Source organism: Micromys minutus, assembly GCF_963924665.1.
Source record: "Micromys minutus genome assembly, chromosome: 1".
In the NCBI taxonomy this organism is placed as follows: domain Eukaryota; kingdom Metazoa; phylum Chordata; class Mammalia; order Rodentia; family Muridae; genus Micromys; species Micromys minutus.
The window spans coordinates 123,125,802-123,150,025 of NC_137969.1; the positions used below are offsets into that span (position 1 = coordinate 123,125,802).

At 43.5% G+C, this 24,224-nt stretch overlaps 1 protein-coding gene across 19 annotated transcripts in view; it reads left to right on the plus strand.

Moving 5' to 3' along the window:
* Window positions 1–24,224, plus strand: part of LIMCH1 (LIM and calponin homology domains 1) — a 294,369-nt gene that overhangs the window by 104,929 nt on the left and 165,216 nt on the right. For all 19 annotated transcript variants that reach the window (XM_080927843.1, XM_080927859.1, XM_080927858.1 and 16 more), the window contains exon 2: window positions 5,570–5,640. In XM_080927843.1, the coding sequence (XP_080783969.1) occupies window positions 5,570–5,640 (71 nt within the window). The remainder of the gene's footprint in view (window positions 1–5,569; window positions 5,641–24,224) is intronic.

Genomic DNA, 24,224 nt, shown 5'->3' on the forward strand with positions numbered 1-24,224 from the left:
ACCACTGGAATAGGTAGTTACCGTTTCTTCAGAGGGGAAGTGAGGTTCATGGACTTGTCTAGAGTCATTCAGTTCAAGTGGCCTCAGCTGTAACTCTTCACCTTTTAAGGAATTTTCACCAAACTGAATAAAGAGAGTTTGAAATTTTCAACCTTAGAGACAGGGTGTCACATAGAATCTGGAGCAGGGAAGGAAAACCAAGATGGCGGCTGAAGGATAGCATTGAATTAGGGGTTTGAGGAAAGGAGAGAGTTTATCGTGGTACCAGCAGGGAAATGCTTTAAGCCCTGGACAAAGGCTTAAGGTTGAGATGTGGAAGGGAATGGAGAAGATCCTGAGCATTGATAGAGCCTTTGCGTTGGCAGGAAAGAACAGAGGGATGAAGGCAGTCCTGCTCTACTGAAGGGTGGGGGAGGGGCTGAAACGATGGCCTTAGAGGCTGCTTGCTAAATCTTCCTTAAGTGAATATGATTTACCTTTGTTTATAGAGTATATCCTAAAAATCTTGGTTTGACTTCTAACAATCTCATGAGGGGTTTATTTCTGAGAGAGAGAGAGAGAGAGAGAGAGAGAGAGAGAGAGAGAGAGAGAGAGAGAAAACAACTCAAAAAGTAAGAAGAATTTTAGTCTGCTGTATCTTAGGATTTCTGCACGAAATATGCACAGCTACTTTAGATAATTAAGGCAGAGCCAGGAGAGAGGGAATGCATAATGAGCTGCAGCTAGGCCTCTTCATGAATGTAGGAGTGTGGTTTTTATCATTAACAGAGTGTGAGAGGAAATCATACCCCTCTGAAAGTTACCTGCTATTATACATCTCAATATCACACAATATCGAGTGAAAATCTACTCCATAGTGTGTGTGTGTGTGTGTGTGTGTGTGTGTGTGTGTGTGTTGTTAACAAACTGAATCTCTTCTTTGGAAGGTCTGGAATGATGCTCACTCCTGTAACCCCCAGAATTTGGAAGGCAGAAGCAAGAGAATCTTTGAAAGTTTGAGGCTCACCTAGGCTACATAGTGAGTTCCTGGCTAGCCAGAGATGTATGATTAAAACAAAGCAAAACAAAACAAAACATGTCTTCTAAATAAATCAATCATTCAGTCAGTCAACCAACCAACCAATCAATCAGGAGCTGGAGAGGTGGCATGGTTAATAAGGGCACCTGTTGCTCTTGCAGAGGTCCTGGGTCCCCAACACTCACATGGTGGCTACCATGGCAGAGAAACATCTGTTAACACCAGCTCTAGGGGATCTGGCACCTTCTTCTAACCATTGTAGGCACCGTGCACTCCCATGGTTCATGTGTGTAAATGCAGGTAACACATTCATACACATAAAGTAAATACATTTATAGTTAAAAACCTCAAACCAAACAATGACCTATAAAAATCCTCTATTTGCATCATCTTTAGACCTGTAGTCTGTTTGTGGTTTTCTTTCAGAAGTCTACAAAAGAGTCATGAAAGTATTTCTGAAACACTGCTTGCATACATGGTAATGATTGGGCTGGAAGACCAGTTCCTGGTGGGCTTTGGCTGGTCCTTGCATTACATATTAACAATAGTAACAAAACAATCAGGCTGTAGGGCTCTGATATAAAGAATGTTACATTATGAACACATCGTAAACATGTTGCCATGGACCTGAGTAGTTTTCCTTTGTGAGTCCTTTTGTGGTGTCTCCATATTTCAGAATCTAAATTATTCAGAGCAGAGCCAGCGGTGTAGATAAATCCAGAATTACCTTTGAGCTCTGTGGAAAGAAAGTCGGATACAGATGAGCTTCCTCAATAATTACTCGCACTAAACAGTGTGACGACACACTGTAATGCCCCTGCCTTCTGCTTTTGTTGAATTATGGAGGCAGATGAAGGCTTTTCTTTTCCTGGAAAACCAGGTTTTGATAAATCAGCCATACGGTGACATGGTCCTGCAACAAATATTGTGGTTAGTAATTAAAGTGAATTAACCCTGCACACAAAGCAGGGAGGGCCTGATACAAAGCTGATGCAGCTTCTGGAAGGATGCCAAGGAAAGAGCTGATGACTTACTGAGGAGTCCCTTGAATGAAGAGATGTGTTGGGCTCGTCACTGAGATGATAGTTGGTTGGTAGTTTTTGTCCATGAATTATAGGATTCCAGTGTCTTTCTTGTCATCTATACTCTCTGCCCCGTGTGTGTGTGTGTGTGTGTGTGTGTGTGTGTGTGTGTGTGTGTGTGTACGTACTAAACACCATTAGAGAACTGTGGGAACTTGGCTTCTGCCATGATGAATGAGGTTCAGTGTCATTTTATGGAATCAATGAAAGGTATTCTGGTTTGATGATCCTTTACAGGTTAAGAGCCCCCCCCCCCCACCTTGGGAGTAGATGGGAAGCCAGGGAGAAGTAGTTCTACCTGAGTCCAAACTGTCTGTCAGACACATTCAATCTATGACCTGTCATCACACAAAACTACAACTTACAATCTGAGATTTTTATATTAAGATCTTTCTTTTCTCTCTCTTGATCATGACGATCTTGAGCGTGAACTTCACTGGTGACAGCGCCAAGTCACCGTGTCAAAGGCTGGGCATGCCTGGTGGGTAGAGGTGACAGTGGCTTAGAGAAAGGTGTTGGGATGGAGGGAGTAAAGGACACTTCCAAAGAATATGTTATCTTTTGGTTTGAGGATTTTTTAAAAATATATATTTATTTACTTTACGTGTATTGATGGGCGGGCTTGATATAGGAGAAAGGGTTTGGTGTGGCTTTGCCAGTTAGGGATGGACAACTGTGAGGATGGAGTTTCAACGATCAGATCAAATGGTGAGATGAGAAGAAGTAGGGGCAGGAACGAGCTACAGTGTTCCTGACCATCTGCTGCTTCTCCTACTAGGCTCTGGATCTTCCTGAGTCTGAGCTTTCTTTACAAACACCCTGCAACCTAAGGGTTCACCTCATTCTCTCTCTCTCTCTCTCTCTCTCTCTCTCTCTCTCTCTGTCTCTGTCTCTCTTTCTCTCTCTCTCTCTCTCTCTCTCTCTCTCTCTCTCTCTCTCTCTCTCTCTCACACACACACACACACACAGGCATGCATGCACAAACACATATATTAATAGTCAGGACTTAACCTGGAGCTCATTATATAGAGCCAGTCTGGCCTTGAGATCCACTTGCCTTTGCCTCCTGAGTGCTAGGATTCAAAGTGTGTACATCCACACAACCTCAGATCTTCTTAATTCCTCTGCTGAGTTTCCCATCATGCTCTTGTGCCTTTGGAATGCGGTCATGGAATGATGCCAGGGCCAGTGCCTTCTTGGGAAAATTGCTAGGAATCCTCCACTGGCTGGGATCCAGGGAGAGGTTAGAAGGGTCTGAGCCATGACTCTTAGTCCCCTGCAAAGGGACCGTTGGTAGTGGCTGTTAATCTTAATAGTGATGTCTGGCATTGTCATGAAGGGAATGTTAATTAGAAGTCTTTAGTCAGAGTGCAGAATGTGAGTCATCGTAAGTACATAGTAAAGCATACTTTTTAAATCGTCTGCATGCTTTTGTACCGAATTAGTTTTTTTCCTCTGTAATCTGTAGGTGCAACTTAGCAGTGAGCATTTGAGCCCTGTTATTTTCTTTGTAGGAGGATGATTTGTTTCCCTGTGGTATGAATTGTTCTTACATCAAGGAATTCATCAGAGCAATCTAGGTTGCTTAGTTTATTTGTAATAGCCCCCTATTGTGCTTTTAATATTTTTATACCCTGCAGTGATGTCATTTGCCATTCCTGAGTCTCTGGTAATTTGTGTCCTGTTTCTCTTTGGAGTTTTTGTATCCCTTCCCCCAATCCTGCTTAAGTATTTCTGTAAATTTTTGGTTTATGCTATTTTATCTACAAATGTATTATAATGTTTAATTTTTTTATCATTTGGAATTGGTCTAGTTAGTTTAAAAACATTTGGGAATAGTTCACAGATATTTTGAATTCTGTTGTGGTCAGAACAACCACATTGGATAGATGTTTTGAAGTGTATTGAGACTTCTTTTATGGTCTAGAATTTGGTCTGTCTTGGTAAATTAGGGTGGAATGTTCTAGAAGCATCAACTAGGCCAATTGGGTCTATAGTGTTACACATGTGTTCTATACCATTATTAACTTTCTTTTTATGTGTTTTATCTGTTACTAAAGAGAAATATTTCAAACTCTGACTCTACTTATGATCTGTCTTTCTTTCTTAGTAATCCTGTCTGCTTTGATTTTCATAGTTTGAAGGGTTTTCTAAACATATGGTGAATAGTGAAATACATTATGTTCACTATTACAATGTCTTGTCAGTGAACTAACCCTTGTTATGAAGGAGCTTTCTCCATCCATGCTGTTATATTCTGTGCTGAGATATCTTCCTCTGATGTTTGTTGGTACAACTGGCCCAGGTTTCTTGTGACTTGCCTTAGTGCCCGTCTTCCAGTTTATCCAGCACATTTGTAGGCAGCTCAAGGTTAACTCAACTTCTGTGTTGTCTCACAATCTCTGTGTTTTAAGTTGGGGACTCTGTGGCCACTCACAATGAATGATTGATTGCATGGTTAGCACTAAGTCTTTAACCTTTCCATGTTCTATCTGTTCTCTGCCCCCTTCCCTTCCTTCCTCTCCCTTCCCTTCTCTCCTTCCCCTCCTTTCTCCCCCTCTTCCCTCCTCCCCTTCCTTCCTCACTCTCCTCTTCCCTCCTCCCCTTCCTCTTCTTCCCCCCTTTTGTTCCTCTTCCTCTCCTCTCCTCTTTTCTCCTTCCTTCCCACCTCCCTTTTCCTTCCCTTTTCATTTCTACCTCCTCATTTTGCCCTTTTTATTGTTGGAGTATGGCTCTCTTTTCTTTCTTTCTTTCTTTCTTTCTTTCTTTCTTTCTTTCTTTCTTTCTTCTTTCTTTCCTTCCTTCCTTCCTTCCTTCCTTCCTTCTTTCTTTTCTCTTGTAGCTTATTAGACATGACTTCTGGTTTTTTGTATACTAGAATTTTCTTTAGGGCATGTTTACAGACATGACTACCTGGTATATTTTAGGTCAGGAATTCAGAGAACCAATAAGTAAAACTCTGAGTACCTCGTTCCCCAGCCAATGGTCGCCGACAGCCAGAGACACCATAATTGTCCCTTGGTCCTGCTCTATCGTTTATGCACATTGGCTATCCTCTGCAGCCATAGTGTTAGCCACATGACATTAGACTCTGACAGCATCTCCTTCCCTGACCACCAGTGCTTTAGTATACAGGGTCTTTGTCTTGGGGCAGTTCCTTCTATGTGTCGTTGCTATTTGTTTTTTTATGTTGAGAGAGTGCACATGCCCCATGGAGGAGACACACTATGACCTTGACTTCCTGAGGTTGAGCCCAGAAAGTAACAGAGTCTTATCAGGAAGAACTGACATTTCATGATCTGTCTATGTCATCTGATTTATGCAAAGCCACACACCCCAAGGGGATTTAAGGTCAATAGATTTTTCTCATTCATGAGTTTCTCAGGGCTCTTGATTGTTTGTGTAAATACTGAACCTCCTGGTTCTAAAAGAAAAACTTATGTTCTCCCCCCCCCCCTTTCTTTTCCAGCAAGTCACTGGTCGAAGTTTTGGTGACAAAGACTTCCGGACAGGACTAGAAAATGGAACCCTCCTTTGCGAGTAAGTAATGCTTACCTTCCTTGGTTTTATTCTAGGGAGGTACTTAACAAATTATTCAGTTTGTCTGTAGAACTTCCAGTGCAGTGTAATTTTTTTCTTTTATTTATTACTCGTTTTTGTTTTTTTTTTTTTTTTTTTTTTTTGAGACAGGGTCTCACTAGGGCTGGCTTATCACACAATAGACCAGGATGCCCTTGTTCTCATAGAGATCGGCTTGCCTCTGCCACCTAAATCTGGCCTCCCCTATTTTACTTTTGATTGAGTTCATAGTTTGAATCTTACAAGAAACCACTGAGATAGGCAGGAAACACATGTGGAAAGTGAGTGTGTATATGCAAAGGGAATGGTGGGGACCATAGTAATTGCAAATTAGATGAAGAAATAGACCCCATGGGTGTTCTGCTCCCAGTAATTTCACCACATGGGAACTTGAGTCCCAGTAGTGGTAAGGATTCAGGTCTAACTGTGCTACACATAGTGGGGTTTCTATCTTGAGAAATCCCAACACAAAGCATCCTGCAGCCAGCAAGCACAGCATTTTCGTTGTGTTTCAGGGCATCTTAAATGCAGGCCGGCATGTGTTCCTCGCTAGCTCTACTTCATGTGAGTGTTGGGTACATTTAACCTGTGCTCTTGACCGAGTCCAGAATGGATCGTGATGACAGTGTCTGCTGGGTTTTGAAGCAAGTCTTTATTATCGGGTGTTGTAGTAAGTTTAATCTCTGCCAGGCTTTCTGTCCTGCCTTTGATCATTCAGTTCCCAAGATAAACGACACACAACCTTAGTGTTTATAATAAGCTTTTAGAGAACCAGAGCTGGGCAGATATCTACCCTGTAAGCTATCTAGCCTACTTCCCTACCAATAACCCTGAGTTATATCTTTCCATGTTCCACCTGGGCCTCTCTTAATTCCAATTAGCCAGCCCTCATGGCCATGTTTTTATGACTCACCTATTTCAGGGTGTCTTCTTCTTTCCCCTGCCCCTTCCTCCTCCTCCTCCTCCTCCTCCTCCTTCTAATGGTTCTACCTCAGACCCCAAACCTGGGAATCAAAACTGCCTATTTCTCGTTTGCTCAGCTCAAGGCTTTAGGCATCTTTATTCACCAATCAGAGATAACTTGGGGGGTGGGGCAAAGTTACATAGCATCACCTGGGTCTAAATGAAAATCTTCTCATCCCTCCAGGCAACCAGGACCAGTATTTAGCATTACCATAGCAACAGACCAAGCCTCAATATCAGAGCAGGTTTATGACAGTAGAGTTAGAACTTTCTAGAAAGTGGTTCAAAATAATTCAGAACATTAATATTTACAAATGTTTATTTATAGATACAAACTTTAGTTCAGAATTTGAATGTATTTAATGGGCTGTAAAATTTTGGCCCTGGTTTCTATTTTAATGAAAGATCCTGGACATAGAACAAGACACGCAGCTCCTAAATGTGAAATCTGAGACTCTGAGGGACATGTGCAAGCCAGTCCTACACCTCCACCAAGCTGCACAAGAGAGACTTCCCCCATGTCCTTTCCTGCTCAATCTCAGTACCCTGGCGACTGCACTGTTCTGATCCCCCCCATCACCATAGCATGCTTTGGCCTCTTTCTGAAGTACCAGGTAAATGGAATCACATAGTGTGGACAACTTGCAGAGTATCATTTGATGAGGTTGAAAATGACAGGGATTTTAGAGCCTAAGAATTGAAGGGTTCAAATTCCCACTTTCCTTCTGTGACTCACTTAGCCTCTTCCAGTCCATTTTCTCTAAATGTTGAGGCACATTTACTGCTCTACTGCATAGGCTCTTGGGAACTTAAACACTTGTCAGCCAGGCTCTCTAAAGTACCGGGCAGCATGTCATAGACAAAAGTCACTGTGTAGACTTCTCTACATAGCTCATGTCGGCGTGTTCTTCTGCCTCCTCACTGCTCATCTTGGTTAAGGAAAAATTGATTCTCCCAGATTGTTGTTTCTATTTCCTCTTTCCCATTGGAGGTGTGTTCTTCTTGGGCATCCCTTCCCTCAGCACCTCTCCTCCGTGTTTCACAGCTGACCTGAAGCTGTAATTAGTTGGTTTGGTGCCTCCCTAAGCAGAGCTGAACAGACAGCACTTCACAGACAGCACTTCACAGACAGCACTTTCTGGGATAGCACTTGCATTGAATCTGGGCTTGCAGCCTACTCTTGAATCAACAGCCTGCTGAGAGAGACTCAGGGTACTGTTGAAAGAGTGTCAGTGTTGAATATTATTATTGTTGTTGTTGTTGTTGTTGTCAACTTAATACATGCTAGAGACCTTTGAGCAGAGAGAACCTCAAAGTTGAAAATGTCCCCATCAGATGACCTGTCAGTAGCCTGTTAGGCATCAATCTATAATTGATGTGGAAAGGCCCAGATTGTTGTTAAAAGTCACAGGGCACCAATGTTGTTAAAAGATGACATCCCGAGTTTCAGCACCAATGTTAAGGAAAGGATGAAGAGAGTGGGGGAGATATGGCCCATGGAGGTGCGGCAAGGCCTAGGGACAAGGGAGATGCCTCTGGGGGGCCCATGTTAGGAATCCCTTCCTTCTGAGGGACAAGCCACACGGCGGTATAGTATGGAATAGAGTTTATTCAAGTCATGGAGAGTTAAGAGGGTAGTAGAGGCAGAGAAAGAGAGAGAGAGAGAGAGGAATAGAGGGGTAGAGGAGTAGAGGCTGGCCATGAGAACGTGGAGAGAGGAGGAGATAAGTGGAAGAGGAGGGGTAAGGGGGAAGCAAGAGAGAGAGAGAGAGCAAGAGTGCAAGAGCAAGAGAGAGAGAGAGAGAGAGAGAGAGAGAGAGAGAGAGAGAGAGAGAGAGAGAGAGAGAACGAGGCAAGTAGCCCCTTTTATAGTATCAGGTCACTGGGGCAGAGCATACCTGGCTATTGCCAGGTAACTGAGGGATGGGGTATACTTGGATGTTGCTAGGTAACTGAGGAGTGGGGTTTACAGAATCCCAACACAGATCATTGGGTTTGGTAATATGCCTAGGCAGGTGCTCCTGGGTGCTATAAGAAAGCATGCTGAAAAGCCAGGGGGCAGCATTCTTGTATAGCTTCTGCTTTATTCCCTGCCTCTGGGTTCCTCCTCCAAGTTCCTGCCCTGACTTCCCTCAAGGATGATGGAGTGTAACCTGAGAATTGTTAGATGAAATAAACAATTTCCTCATCTTCGCTGCTCCTGCTCATGGTGTTTATCACGGCAATAGAAACTTAACTAGGTCAGAGTCTTTGGTACCTATTTTTGTTCATTCAAAATTTATTCCAGAGAATCCGATAGGCATCTGCCTTTCTGCTGTATTGCCAGGAATGGCTCTGTCAGGTAATTGTACTACCTGCCTGCTTCTGGGTTCAGAGTGGGGTCCTCTGAAAACAAGCATTTACACCTAGAATTTCCTTCCAAATGAGAGGATGGAGTCTCTCCATGTGCACAGAGGTACTGTAGTTGGGGCTTCTGCAAACATTGTAATGAGCATCAGGATGCTGAGGGGAGGCATAGAGTTAGCCCATGGCTAGGAAAGACACGGAGTACCACTTGCCGAGCCGAATAATCTTGAGGCATCTCTAGTCTCTTAAATGCCATCTATTGCCTTCCTCTGTGGCTGACATGACATAAGTAGATGAAGAACAGGGACTGCTGAAAGGGAATGAACTGCTTGGTGGCCCAAAGCAAGGATCCTCTGGGACACATTTCTCCATCACAGCTTCAGGAGAAAAGCTGAGTCAGGAGCCAACGAGACAAGACAAGAGAACATTTCCAAGTTTAGGACCTACAGACTCATAGAAAAGTCAGTGTCAAAACAGAACTCTCACCTAAGAGGAGATGAGAGAGAGAGAGAGAGAGAGAGAGAGAGAGAGAGAGAGAGAGAGAGAGAGAGAGAGAGAGAGAGAGAGTTTAGGTTAAGCTAAAGTCCATGGTCCAATGTGGTGACAGTTTGATGAAGTTTTTATAGAAAGAGATCGAAGAAAAATCAAGGAATATCTCAAATGCATCAGTTTCCTGTTGCTGTGCTGAGACATCTTGACTGAGGTGGTTTACAGAAGAAACAGTTTATTTGGGTTTATGGTTGAAGGGGGCTGAGTAGACCTGGTGTGGATCTAGGGAGGGCTTCTGGAAGAGGAAGCTGAGAGCTCTCACCTTGAATACCAAGCACAAACACAGAATGAGGGCTGGAGAGATGGCTCAGCAGTTAAGAACACTGACTGCTCTTCCAAAGGTCCTGAGTTCAATTCCCAGCAACCACATAGTGGCTCACAACCATTTGTAATAAGATCTGATGCCCTCTTCTGGTGTGTCTGAAACAGCTACAGTGTACTCATATAAATATAATAACAAATAAATCTTTTTTAAAAAGTAGAGCGTGAACTAGACTTGGCATGAGTTATTAATTTTCAAAGCCTGACTTTAGTCACTACCAAAGCCACACTCCTGAGACTTTCTCCGAGCAGTGCCTCCAACTAAGGACTAAGTGTACAAATGCATGAGCCTGTGAGGGCCATTCTCATCCAATCTATAAGTGGGTAAAGGCAAACTGGGAGAAAACTCTGCTATAGGCCCAGATGCTCTCTGAAGGCTTTCTTAGTTCTCAGTCGGTTGGAAACCAGGGATCTGTTCCTATATCCCAGAGGATTTACCCAGTGGTCACAGAGATGTCATGTCAGCCACAGAGGAAGGCAATGAATGGCATTTAAGAGGCCAGACATACCCCAAGATGAGTTGGCTCTAGACTTGCAACATTCCAGCCTCTCCAAAGCATCATCCTTCTCATCAGTTAATCAGCTGTACAGAAAGTTCAGTGGTGGGCGTGGCTCTTTCCAAGAGCTTTAGTTCATAGAAACCATAGTCTCTGCCCTGTTGCTGAGCACACTGAGGTCTCAGCAGATAATAGAGTAAGCGTTTTGACCTCTCACCCTGTGCTTCTGTTGGTTGATGTCAGCAGGTCCTTTCCCCAGAACTTGGATTCTGAGGCCAGTCTGCTCATATGACTGATGTAGGGAGAGCAGCTTGCACTACTCCGCCCATGGCTATCTTTGAAGAGTAAACAAAGATGCTGAAAGGGTGCTACCACCTGGACCTGGAGAGGTTTGTGGATGGTGGTGAAGGGGTTCTCAGAGCTACCAGACGTGTTGTGGCCTTTAAAAATACAAAACTCTACAATTTCAGCCTTTGAAATGCTAAGCAGGTCATTCTCTTTAGAGTGGGCATTTCATACTATATTTTCTTTGTTATGCTTTGACTGTGGAATGCTCCTCATCCTAGGCTCACGAGTTTCCCCGGATGCTGCTGTTTTAGGAGATTGTAGAATCCTTGCATCCTAGCTGGAGGAGGTCGGTTACATTGGAGGCCCTGATGTTTAGCTTGGCTCCACTTCCTGTCCAATCTCTGCTTCTGGTCCTACCCAGGAGTGAGGAAGCAGCCTCGCACTCTTGTTCACAAAGAATGAGAGTTAGTCTTGCCACCAGCTCTCCCTGACATGCCAGACTGTACCCCCAAACTTCGGAGTCAACATAATCCTCTTTCCCTTAAGCTATTTCTTGTTAGTCTACAACAATAAGATAAGGAAATAATGTAGATTTAAGGCACACATATAGCGTGCAAAATTACTTGGGACCTTTAACCTTCCTGTTATTCAAGCTTGGTTAGGGCCTCCTATAAATGTTGAGACCTTAGGTAGGAAATACACAAACTTCTCAAGTTAGACCAGTTCTCAGTATTCGATGAAACTATAGAGACTTCCATGATCTTTGTCAAAAATGCCCCGAGTTGTTCACGAGTCAAAAATAAAAAAATAACCTCTCCTGGTTCTCATTGAGTAGTAGGGCCCTTCTATATTAGCAACCTTGGGGCAAAGCAACATGTGGATTCAAAGCTGCTATTACTAAACCCATTTTACAGAAGAAATAGCTGAGGCACAGAAGAAGGATAAATAACTTAGCAAGCTCACTTGGATAGAGAGACTTCACTTGAAGAAGTTGATTTATCTGCTCTGCTCCAGAAAACTTGGCTAAACCAGGGTTTTAGGGGAGAGAAATGTAAGAGGTGGAAGGGTAGGCCTGGGGTCAGAGGTTGGCTGGTGTCGGGATTCTATAAACCCCACCCCTCAGTTACCTGGCAATAGCCAGATATGCTCCGCCCCAATGACCTGGCACTATAAAAGGAGCTGATTGCCCCCTCCTCTCTCTCTTGCTCTTGCCTCTCTTGCCTCCTGGCTCTCTTGTTCTCCCACCCCTACCCCTCCTTCTCCCCTTCCCTTTCCCCCTCTCCCTCCACATGCTCATGGCCAGCCTCTCCTCTACTCCTCTATTCCTCTCTCTCTGTGTGTCTCTCTCTCTGTTTCTGTCTCTCTCTGTCTCTGTCTCTCTCTGTCCCTTTCTCTCTGTGTCTCTCTCTCTGTCTCTCTGTCTCTCTGTCTCTCTGTCTCTCTCTTTCTGCCTCTACCACCCTCTTAACTCTCCCATGACCTGAATAAACTCTATTCTGTACTATACCATTGTGTGGCTGGTCCCTCAGGGGGAAGGGATTCCCAACATGGGCCCCTCAAAGGCATCTCCCTTGCCTCCAGGTCTTGCCGCACCTCCATGGGGCATATGCCTCCCCCACTCTCTTCATCCTTCCCCTAACATTGGTGCTGTGACTCGGATCATCATCTTTTCACAACATTGGTGCCCCGTGACTTTTTCTTTTGTGACTTTTCCTTTCATTGGTGCCCCGTCATCTTCTCCTTACAGCTGGAGCAGAGCGAGAGCAGAGAGAGAAGGGCAGTGTGGAAGTTGGATTGTGTACCTCAGCTGGGCAAAGGATGAACGAGTCGACAGCTCGATGGTTTTAGAACAGTCGAGGCAACAAGAGTGTGGTGGTGCTGATGAGGTGAAGACAGAACCGTAGAGCATGGAGTGTGTGTGTGCATGAGCGTGGGTGAGCTTGTGTGTGCATGTGAGTGTGTGTGTGAAAGAGCAGGAGTCTGTGCTCACTGGATGATGTCAGGATTTTAGTTTCTTTAAGCAAGCAGGCAGAGATGAACGAGAATGGTAGACCACCAAAGATGAGAGTCAGGAGAGAGAAAAGATGGACACGTCCAGGCATCGTGGAGAATAAGAAATGAGCAGCATCGACATCACCTCCCTGAGGCCTCCCTGACTTCACAGTCTTTGCACGGGAACCCTGCAGAGCCACCGGTATGGATACAGGCATACATACTTTACAGGTAGAAAGAGCAAGGAGGGAGTGCATGCATCCTTCCTAGTTCCAACCAACATGGTTTTGTCTCAGCAGCTCACCTGCCTCTGTTGTGTTTACTTATGGCTTCTAAGTGCCCAAGTGATGTGAGCTCTTTGCGGAGAGTTTCCTAAAAGGCCTGGGATCTAAGTATGATAAAGCTGCAAGTATCTGATATCAGGGACATAAACCAGATACTACACTGTTTTCTTGGGCATGGAAGGGTGATTCGGTCCATGAAGAAGCTGCCCTGGGATGGAGTGGTGACGGCAGCTGTCCAATCTGCCTGGAAGAACTCCAGAGAAGGGTGTTTCCTACCCCACTCCTCTACCATGACTTTATTGTTTAGACAGATCTCTACGAAATTTCACATAGATACGAGATTAGCAGATTGTTTCCTTCTGTGTATTTTTGTACTGGCCTCTCTGCTCAGATACTTTTTATGTGTTTCAGCGTATTGTCAGAGAAACCCGATGTGCCCCAAAAAGGCTACGGGGTTGATGTAGCTGTAAACTGCTTATTCTCATAAAGTGACTTATTAAATGATTGAGTTTGACCAATGCAAGATACTATTTTGGGAAATTAAATAATTGACCCCCTTTGTAAACCAAAAAGTCACTCAGGAATTTTTCATGTTTTTTTTTTTTTCCCTTTAACCTTTCATTTGGAAGGATTTCAAATGTATGAGAAAGCTGTAATAACATGTAGATACCTGTCTATCATGTCCCAAGGCATTCTGATTATCTTCATTTGACCACATTTGCATCATTTTTCATGCCTCTTTTTGCACTAACCATTTGAAAGGGAGGTGCGGACATCATAAAACTCAGCTCCTAAGGTACTGAGCGTGTACTGAACTCAAGGGCGACTCTGTGAGAGATCACGGTAAACACTCAGTGCAGTCCACCGCTCGCTTGTTCCTATTGCTGTCCGTGGAACTAGGCCAAAAGCCAATTATGACGGTGACATGGTCAACGCCCCTCTGTGTCACCTGGCTGCTCTCTCTTGGGGGCTGCCAGTTGGCAGCAGGGTGAAGGAATTTGCATTTTACTTTCTAGCTTCTCTTATCCAGTTTGTGAGCAAAAGCTGGGCAAGACATATTGAGCTCCTTACAAACTTGATCGTCTGTGAGTAATGAACTCTGGCTGGCAGAGCTTGGGAACGGGAATATTGCTTATTTTGCAAACAATAACCTTGACTACTATACTGATGTCATTTCCTCCTGTGTCTCCAGTGTGCAGTGCTCCCCCCACCCCCGGCAGCCTGTTTAGAACCCTCCAGGCAGAAACAATGGGTTTCTCTGTGGCTTCTAAGGACTGTTTTGAACCTTATTCTAATAGTATCACAGAACACCTTCCCTAATGTCTAACCTCATCTGTTGGTTACACTGGACCCCAGTTTTTTGAAAATGTTTTGATATATAGCCTTGTACTTCCCTCACTGGCTTGGCACACAACGTTTGCTCTAAGCATGTGTGGAAACTGAGAACCAGTAGAAAAATCCATGCCTAGGACATCAGTAACAGCCCCCCCACCCCAATTCTTCCCAATCCTCACACATACAAATTTTATACAAAGAACCTATTCCTGAATATTTGTATAGGGAAAGATGGATACATCGCTCCCTTAAAGTATCAGACTCTTTGTTTGGACCTCTGTCTCTCTAGGCAACGTGGATGAGTTTTATTTTGCTAACACATTCTCATGGAATACCAAGTTTGAGTGTGTGAGTCTACAAATAAGTGACCGATAAAGAATGTCTCAGTGGATTTTTGCCTCTGTTCTTCTGTTGCCGAAATAATCTTCTGAAGATAAGAAATCTGCTGGCCCACCCTTGTTTATGCTGTCTCTGATAAATGAGCTGCTTGCTCTAAGAAGGAGGGCTTGTCTTAGATTCCTGTCATGATTTCAGCATGCGATGTGGTGTGCACAGATGGGATTAGTTCTCTGGGGCAGATGGGAGTTGATGGTGTAGCTCTTTGTGAAGAATTTCTTATCATGTGGGGGCCTGGTGGGATGCTCTCCATGCATAGCACAGCGCTGAGTTTAGGCACTGAGGACCATAAGCAGGGAACGTGAGAAATAATCTTCAAAGGCTTTATGATCACTTTATAGAGTGATCTTACACACACACACACACACACACACCACAATGTACAATGTAGTGAGGTTGGAGTCGAAATTAGTGTCTCAATAAATGTAGACATGAACAAAGTTTAATTTCAGGATTTAATAAAAGAGTGAAAGGGGGGATTGTTGTGGTTTGATAAACAATTATTAGGGAGATGATCTATCAGTTAGATTTTACTTCATATAGGCCAAGGAAAATGACAATCATTTTTATATCATCTGTTTATATTTGTTTGTTTTATTTTCTTCTTTATATTTTCACAATACAACCAATTCTGGTAACAAAAACAACCAATTCTTTAACACCAGCCTGGTGTCCAATAACTTAGCTTACTCTTAAAGATGATTTTTCTATTTTTTTCTTTTACACGAAAGATTGTTTTGCCTGCATATGTGTATATATACACATGTATACCACTGGAGGTCAGAAGAAGGCATTTGATGTATTAGGACTGAAGTTAAAGATAGTTGTGAGACACCACGTGAGTGCTAGGAATTGAATTTATATTCTCTGCAAAAGAGATAAAGACTATCACTAGGCCATCTATCTCTCTAGTCCCCTCTTACTCATTTTTTTTCTTTAATTTTATTGGATATTCTCTGTGTTTACATTTTAAATGTTATACCCTCCCCTCACCACTCCCCTTCCTCCTCCCCCTCAACTTGCTTCCATGAAGGTGCTCCCTCTCCCAGTCACCCTCTCCACCTCAGTGCCTTGACCAGTTGATGATGTTGTTCTTCCCATGAGGTTGCAAACATTTCAGCTCTTTCAGCCCTTTCTCTAGCTCTTTAATTGGGGTCCCCATGTTCAGTCTGATGTTTAGCTGCAAGCATCCTCATTTGTATCTGTATGACTCTGGCAGAGCCTCTGAGGAGACTAACTGGAGTCAGTGCAGAGCATACAAGTTAAGGGCTCAGTGCCACAAGACTATATACCCTAATGATTCTCACAGGTTGGGGGTGTTCATGATCTCCTTTCTTCGGTTTTAACCACTAAGCTGGCTTGCAGGATTCAAGGGAATGCCTTAATAATAATGCATACTAATTTATCATAAGAGCTATGAAGGAAGAGCTGTGATGAAGAAATGTTTTGGGCAAGGTGTGAAGCAACAGGCATGGAGATGCTGTACCCTTTATATGGCAGACTTTATCACATGGTCCTGCTTGTGGATGGGAGTCAGACTGGAAGTTTCAGACTTCTGATCAGGCTTGGTTTTTCTTGGGATCGGTTTCTATTGAGGGACCCAAGAGTCACCACTCATAACAAAAGATAATATTGTTCCCCCAGATATTCCAGAAAGAGTTCTGCATCAAGGACCAGAATCAAAGATCAGATATCAGAGCGAGCAATGTATCTAGAATCCCTATTACTAGAGAAGCCATAAAAGTTTAAGGAGATGTATGCCAGGGACCAGGAGCAGAGATTTAAGAGAAGGATTTGTTATAAGCCACAACGTCATAGCATCATCTTTTTGAGGAACAGCAGCAAGAAGAAAGGTTGAGAGTTAGAGAAGCTGACTGCTGGTTGTTGGGGAGGTGATAACTCTTTCTGTTCATTCAATGCAGCATTAAAAATCAGGGTGTTTTCCCTACATGTATGTTTTGTACCACTGATATTAAGTCCCAAAAGAGGCCAGAAGAGGCCTTCAGATCCCCTGAAGTTATAAGTCCACCTGGGGGTGCTGGGACTTGAACCGGGTCCTCTGGAAGAGCTTCCAGTGTTTCTAACCACTGATCAATCTTTTAAGCCCCTGAACAAAGCATTTTAAGAGCCCACTTGAAACTTCGATGTCACTTAATGACAGCCCACTACACTGCGAAGTCAGACAATCAGATCCAGTTTCTGAGTCATAACTCCACGTGGAATATAAGCCTCAGGCTGCCTCGAGGAGGAAACATTTGGATGGAGAGTTTAAGGAAGTCTAGAAACTCTTCTTTTGTCCTTCGCTGGCAGAGGAGATGAAGTAGAAAAGAGACACGCTGTAGTTGACAGGATGCCATACCTCCAACAGGAAGAGGAGTGTGCTTGGGAAGAACCGCGGGTAGACATGTTGGGCTCAAACACGGGAGGCAAAGCATGGAATCTGAAGAGGTACAGTGAGGTAGGGAGACTAAGACTTGCAGGACCCCATGAGCCACACAAAGCTTTGGAAGTTTGACCTCCAGAGTAGAAGTGAGACTGTTGATGAAATCATCAGGATAGAACGTATTGTTGATTAACAGGACTTTCTTTTTTTTTTTTTTTAAGCCAATATACGAATGACAGACCACAGGGCTGGACTCATGACACAGCTTGTCAGGGTCCTCTGTGAAGGGTTCTGATTTCAGTTTGGGCAGATCAAGCTTGGAATATAGATACAGCACCCAAGGGGGAGAACTGTGGGCCTTAGGGAATGAGGACTGCTTAGGAGGGCGACAGTAGATTTGATCTACTCAAATCAGATCAGAAAGCCTTGGTTAGATATTGTGGGTAAGCTGTGAGCCTTTGGCAGGGTCTCAGAGAAAGAACACACTGGGAGAGAGGAGCAGAACATATCTGAGTTTGGGGGAGTTTCTCTCTTGTTCCAGGGAGAGGAGAAAGATGCAAACAAAAGGGCCATCAGAGAACTGAAAGGAAATCAGGGAAGTGTGATGCCATGGAAACCAAGGTTGCTAAGGAGACTCTTACAAAGCTAGAGCAGCCTCCTGAGTTTCCAAGAACCTGTGCAAATCAGGCTGAGGTAGTCATACCCCAGTAGCAGAGGAGATGCTGGAGTGTTTACCGGTAAATGACATCAAATAATCACGTTTCTGCCTGGCTGGGTTAGGTTTGCCCAATGTGTTCCATTTTTTCCTTGGGCTACTGTGAAAGATCTTACATAATATGAACAACACACGCAAGGCTTTCCTGAGTCCCTGAAAAGGAAGTGGGATGGCTGAGACCTGATGGCTTGCCAATGGACCGACCCTGCGGTTATAAACCAGGATGGTGCTAACAGAGGATGGATAGCAGATGAGACTCAAAATCAAGTGGCCTCCTAGGCACTGGCCACTGCTCGTTTTTGGAATATCATTGCTTTGTTCACGATCTATGACCCACCTCTAAGTGACCTGAGCAGGTGACCAGCCAGGACTTCCCAAGGCCCCTGTCCAGTGGGCCACATAGACAGTGGTGGAGCTTACTGTGTCTTTTTCACCAATCCAGATTCTCACTCAAATCTTAGCACACTTGGGCCCCTTCACTGTTACTCATGCTGGTCTTAGCAGGCTGGTAAGAACCGGATAGGCCTTCTGTGTAGGTTTCTCTCTTGTATCATTGCCAAATCACAGTTGGCCCCACTGACTTGGCCTGTCTCCAGCTTTGGGGCACCAAGACTCATTAAGCCTTCAAGTTCAAGTGAGGACAGTTTGAGCTGTTCTGTCCCCTCCCTCAAAGATCTCTAATGAAAAACTGCTTTTTTTGTTTGAAGATTGGCCTCAATTAGATTAGGTGGGGACTAAAGCAAAGACTGAGTATCCCAGGTGCCTTATGTCGAGGGAAAAAAAAGCCCACACATGGAAACCATGTCAGGCCAGTGTACAGGACTCTTGTGATGAGCAGAGGGGCCCCTGGTTCTCCAGACATCAATAGCTTCTTGGCACAGTCGATCCTTTGAAACTGTTCTTTCAGCATCAATTACAAAGTCTTCTTGGGGAGCTCTTTTGAGCATGCCAGCATCTTGCATTTGAAACATGCTCACCCTCATCCATCTTTGTAACATTTTTCCCCATTTAAATCAATGTTCCCCTTGTCCAAACTGCTCATGTCCCCATTGAGACTTTAAAACAACACAGATCTTGGAGCTTGGAGCTGCTCTTGATGCTTCTTACAAATGTGTTTGAAATTTATTTTAGGATAATTATCATTCAATAACTATTTCCCCACCCAGTATGGGGTGCTTTCTCCCACCTTGTCAACCCCATGCATTGATAGATGTGAGTCTTCTGTTGACTTAAAACAGCTTAATCTCTTGACTTCTAGAGAGATTTCATACACACAGATGAGAAAGACCAGTTGACTTAGAAACAGGGAACTGTGGTTTAAACGTGGGCTGCAGTGTGGCAGGAGACTGGTCTGCTGCTTTGCCCCCTGGGAGAAACCCATGCTAGATTGGGTTTTGCTAGCATTTAGGGGGATTTAGTAGCTCCCCAAATGAAGTTCCTTAATAATTCACATTTTTGATGTCCTCTTATGGGCTGTCAAGCTGGGTGGGCTGGCTTCCCATGACAAAGTGTGGAAATGTCTTTTCTCCACCATTTTTTCCTCTCAGTGTTTTCTTTGGTTACCCACAGGAGAGAGGGCCCTTTCTTAAATAGCCTACCAAGGGCCTGCCTTGTGAATAATTTCTTTTTAAAGTGAACTGTAAAAGTAGACTTCCTTTTATTATTATTATTATAGCAAACAAAGAGTGAAGGAGATGGAAAAAAATTGAGACCAGTGGATGTGGTTAATGCTGGTGCCCACTTTTCCTTAAACTCATGTAGAATGTTCTGGAAGGCTAATTTTATGGCAGTAAGAGCTTGTTTACCTCAGCCCAGGTGGGAAGGGAAAGGTGAATTCATCAGCACTCACTCGCCCTTCAGGACATGAGTACACTTTCATCGGCAGGTATCCCTGACTCTCTGATTGCTAGGTTTCCGAGTTTGCCAGTACTGTTCCTGTGCACTGACCCCAGACTGAGCTGTTGTCCTGTTATTGGCTCTTGCTACACTTCACTCCAGCCCCTGGAGTCCTCTCCTTTCTGGCCAGTTTCGTCTAATACCCCAAACACACAACCATACTGGGCACTCCTCTCCACTAACTACCTGGTTGCTATATCCTACATTCAGTGCTTCGTATGTACCTACAGCATAAATGGAAAAGCTCATTTGAAGTGTTCTCTGTAGATTTATGTTAAGTTGATAGATGATTGGACAGTGGAGAGGTAGGTGGGGAAAAGGAAGGAAAATGGAAGTGGAGGAGATTGGAGGGGAAAGCAAGATAGTGCTGGAGAAAGCAGACTTAGATCCAGGAGGACTTAATCAGTGATAGGTAGCTATGAATATTTTAAGGGTTTCTGTAGGTCTTTTATGTCATATAGAAGGGCAGTTTCTGTCTTTGTCTATTGGATGTAATATTATGGTATAGAGGGTTTGTGGATTGAGAACTGAATATATAAACCTGAATTAAAAGTGATCGGGCCTTAGTCATGTTTGTGCAGGGCAGTGGGGTAAAGAAACACACCAGAACAGAAGCACCAGGGCGGGTGGGGTGAACTGCTTGGGACGGTAATCTCGTGGAGAGTGTAGCTTGTGGACCGAGTGACAGAGTCCATGTGCTCGGCTCTAAACTAGAACGGTGGCCATGGAGTGAGACCACAGGGGGACGATAAAGAGATAAACCATTTCATTTTCTCAAAAAATATTTACTGTAACAGTTCTCTCCCATGTTTTGAGCTTGAAAGATATTTTGGCTATGCCTAGATTTAGTAATTAGTCTCACACATGACAGTATTCGTGATAATTATATATATTTTTAGATTATATATTCTTTAAAGTAATGACAGTGATTATGAGGCAGCACTCTATTACTCTAATAAGATATCTAAGGCAATAATCTTTAAAAATAATAAAGGTTTCCACTCACAGTTTCAGAGGTTTCTGTCCATGGTTGTCTACTGCTTTTGAGTCTTATGTCAAGGTTCAAAAGCCAATTGAAAAATGGACATCACAGCAGGAGTGCAAGGTGGAAGGAATGGAAGGGAAGTGGATCTGGGGGCACTGGAGAGGCTGGAATGCCAGTACTCTTCAGGGCACACCCACGATAACCACACATCTCAGTATAACCTCTACTTTTTAGGCTTCATCAGCATGAAATAGTGTCAGGCTGGGGACCAAGCATTTAGCACACAGGACTTTGGGAGATATTTTAGACCCATTTTTGTTTGCTCAGTGGTTCTAGTACAGGGAAGACATATAAGATTCTTTTCAAAGTATTCTGTAGAGTGGGAAAGTTATTCCAAAGTTACTGTATTTATAGCTAACATAATATACTAATATAACTAATCAGTAAATACATATTAAATCTGATCCGTCTTATTCCAAAATAAATTCTAGAGCTAAAATTAAGACACAAGCTTTAAAACCCTCAGAAAACAGGGTTAGCTAGGTTAGACGTTGGGTGGTTTTTTTGGTTTGTTTGTTTGTTTTTACATACAATTTCAAAACTACAGTCATAAAAGATAAAGAAATAGTTGAACTAGGCTCTACCAAAGTCAGTTTTCTTGTTGTCATTTTGTTGTTATATAGCCTAGGCTGGCCCCAAACACATTTTCACCTACCCAGTGGGAAAATATATGGGAAGATAAAGGATCTATCTCCAAAGTATGTAAAGAACCCTTACTACTCAAAAGCGAAAAAGATGAGCAACCAAATCTGAAAACGGACAAATGTTATAAATAGACGTTTCTCCAAAATAATAATACACATGGGAAATTAGTTCATGAGACGATTCTTACTATCCTTAGCAGTTGTGCTCCTGAAGACATGCCCAAGGGAAGTGAAAGGCAGATTCAAAAGGTCGCTCACAAATGCTCTCAACAGCATTCTTCAAAATAGCCCGATGGGGAAAACACCCAAATGCCCAACAAAGGTGGGTGTCCCATCCACACAGTGCACAATGGTCTGACTGTGTGGGGGACTGAAGTCTTGATACATGGAACAATGTGGATGAGGCCAGTGGGGGACAGTAGTCACAAAGACCACATCCTATGATACCCTTTAGATGAATTACCCAGAAGAGGTAAATCTATAGAGGCAGAGGGTAGATTAGTGCTTAGGTTATGGATGGGTAAGAAATGAAAGGAAGCAAATGGGCTTGGGGTTTCTTTTTCAGGAAAATATGATTAAAATTAGTTTTAGGGGTGGCTACATTATCTTAACAGCTGTGCAAAAAGTTTAATTTTAGACTTATAATAGTTTGGCTATATATGAATTCTGCTTCATTAATAACACATACATATTTCAAATCATTTTATTTCAAGAAGTCCAAAAAATCATCTAAATGTTCTTCTGATGCCATTCTATTCCTTTCTGTGTGTTCTATGTATGTACTGGGTCTATGACATGCTAATGTTATATTAATATTATGCAACTTTTTTGATGACATTGTACTATATATTATTATATTATGTTATATTATATTATATGAGTTCTTGTTCAGATATAGTCTCTCAGACTTATGTAGTCTTGCATATATAGTACAAGTAACAAGGACTCAACACATTTGATATTCCTCCGCTCTCCTACCAGAGCTCCTGCCTTCAGTAACATAGCCTCTCAACTTTTGGGACACAGCCCATAAGACAGAAGGACAACTGCTGTGTTATTCTCACCCTTACCCCAATGGTTAGCTACTTGATATGTCACAAAGCAAGAACTCGGGGTTGTTGCTGCATCCTTTAGGGATAGCCAGCCTCCAACTGACTTTTGGAGAAATCAGGACAGACTCTGTTCTTCCCACCCCATTCCCGCAAATCAACAACTGTGTCATAACATGATGGCTGCTAAGAATGACCCGAGGGTCTACCAGATGACCCTGCTGTAATGACGCTGCCTGGACCCAATGTTAACCTTGGTCCTCAGAGCATGACTTAACTACGGCCATCACTGCAAAGTTATGAATGGAGATACATTGTAGCCTATTTTAGTCTCCAAGGTGATGTTTAAGGCTTTCCTAAACACTTGAAAATTATTTATCAATTAACTAAGCAGACAATCACTAAGGCCCTACTGGGGACTAGCCTTTATATTTCAGCTAAGACTGCAGAGAAGATGCACTCTTTTCCTAATTAATTAGATTTGCTGTGATTTGGGATAAGGACAGAGGCCCAAAGAATACCCATAAATATTGGCATCTGGTAATGGGGGTGATAGTCTCTTCGTAGGGAATGTGTCAGTGAAGAGGAAAAATGCAAGCTGTATTGCAAAGGAGAAGTTGGAGTTTATTAGTCTGCAGAGGACTTGGGGTGGGGCTCTGATGAAGACAGGTTAGACAGAAAACTATTGTTCTAGAAAAGTACTGAGTCACAGGAAGGGTCTTTTCATGCTGTAGGCCAGGGACTATTGCACGTACAAGGTGGGGCAGACGAGAGATGTGAGGTTGGTATCAGAGCAGTTTGTGAAGGGGCTTGAGCCGAGAGTGAGGGTTTTCAGCAGCACTCAGTGAGAGGAGCTGGCAGTCAGGGTTCTTTCTATCCAGGACAGCGGTGGTCTGGTACTTGAGTCTGAGGGCATGGAGTCTGCGTGGTGGTGGAGGTTTTCATTCTGCTCTTCAGTGTCCTGATGGGAATATGTGAAATGCAGTGTCCCCTCCCACAGCCAGAGGAGCCATAAGCAGACTTCCTACACCTGCGCCCTCTGTCCACTCACAGTTTACCTCCTCGTTTCCCACATTCTCGGCTTTGTTAGTCATTTAAGATGTGGGTCATGTGTCTGGAGAATAAAGTGGTCTCCCCACCATCTGGGTCTGTCAGGGCTTAGTAGGGGGTGTGTATGGAGGTCATATGCAGAATGAGTAGGAAGCAGGTCACAATACAGCAGCATCTCTCCATTCCAAAATGGAAATGTTCTCTGCATCCCTGACACCCTCCCCCAAATCCCCTTCACCTCAGAAAACCAAGAAAGGTGAGGATATGAAACCTTGAAGAGTTAAACCTCAGCTAGCCTCTAGCAGAGAGCAGGACCAATGCCTTGGGTGGAGCCCAGACCTAGCTGTATTTGTCCTCACTGCCTTCCTTTGTGGGCATCCTCCCTTCCTTCCTCCCTTTCCCTGCTTTTCTGTTGCCTTCTGCCCTGTCCAGAGACAACACCCATGTAGAGATCATTTGTTCTATTGCTAACCTAGGCAGGATGCCTGGCAGGGGAATGAAGCCAATGGTTGACACATCAGACTTCCTCTTGTGGGAGGCAGGGTGGAAATGGGCTTGGAGGATATGATAATACTGTGCACACTATGTGCACACACCATATATATATATATGTATATATATATACACACACATATATATATGTATATGTATACATATATATACACCAAATATGTGTGTGTGTGTGTGTGTGTGTGTGTGTGTGTATTTGGCATATAGTCTATGACAACTATGCATTTCACATTCTTCTTGTGTTGTGACTAGCTGATGTTTTTAATCCCCATTTTCAGAGGG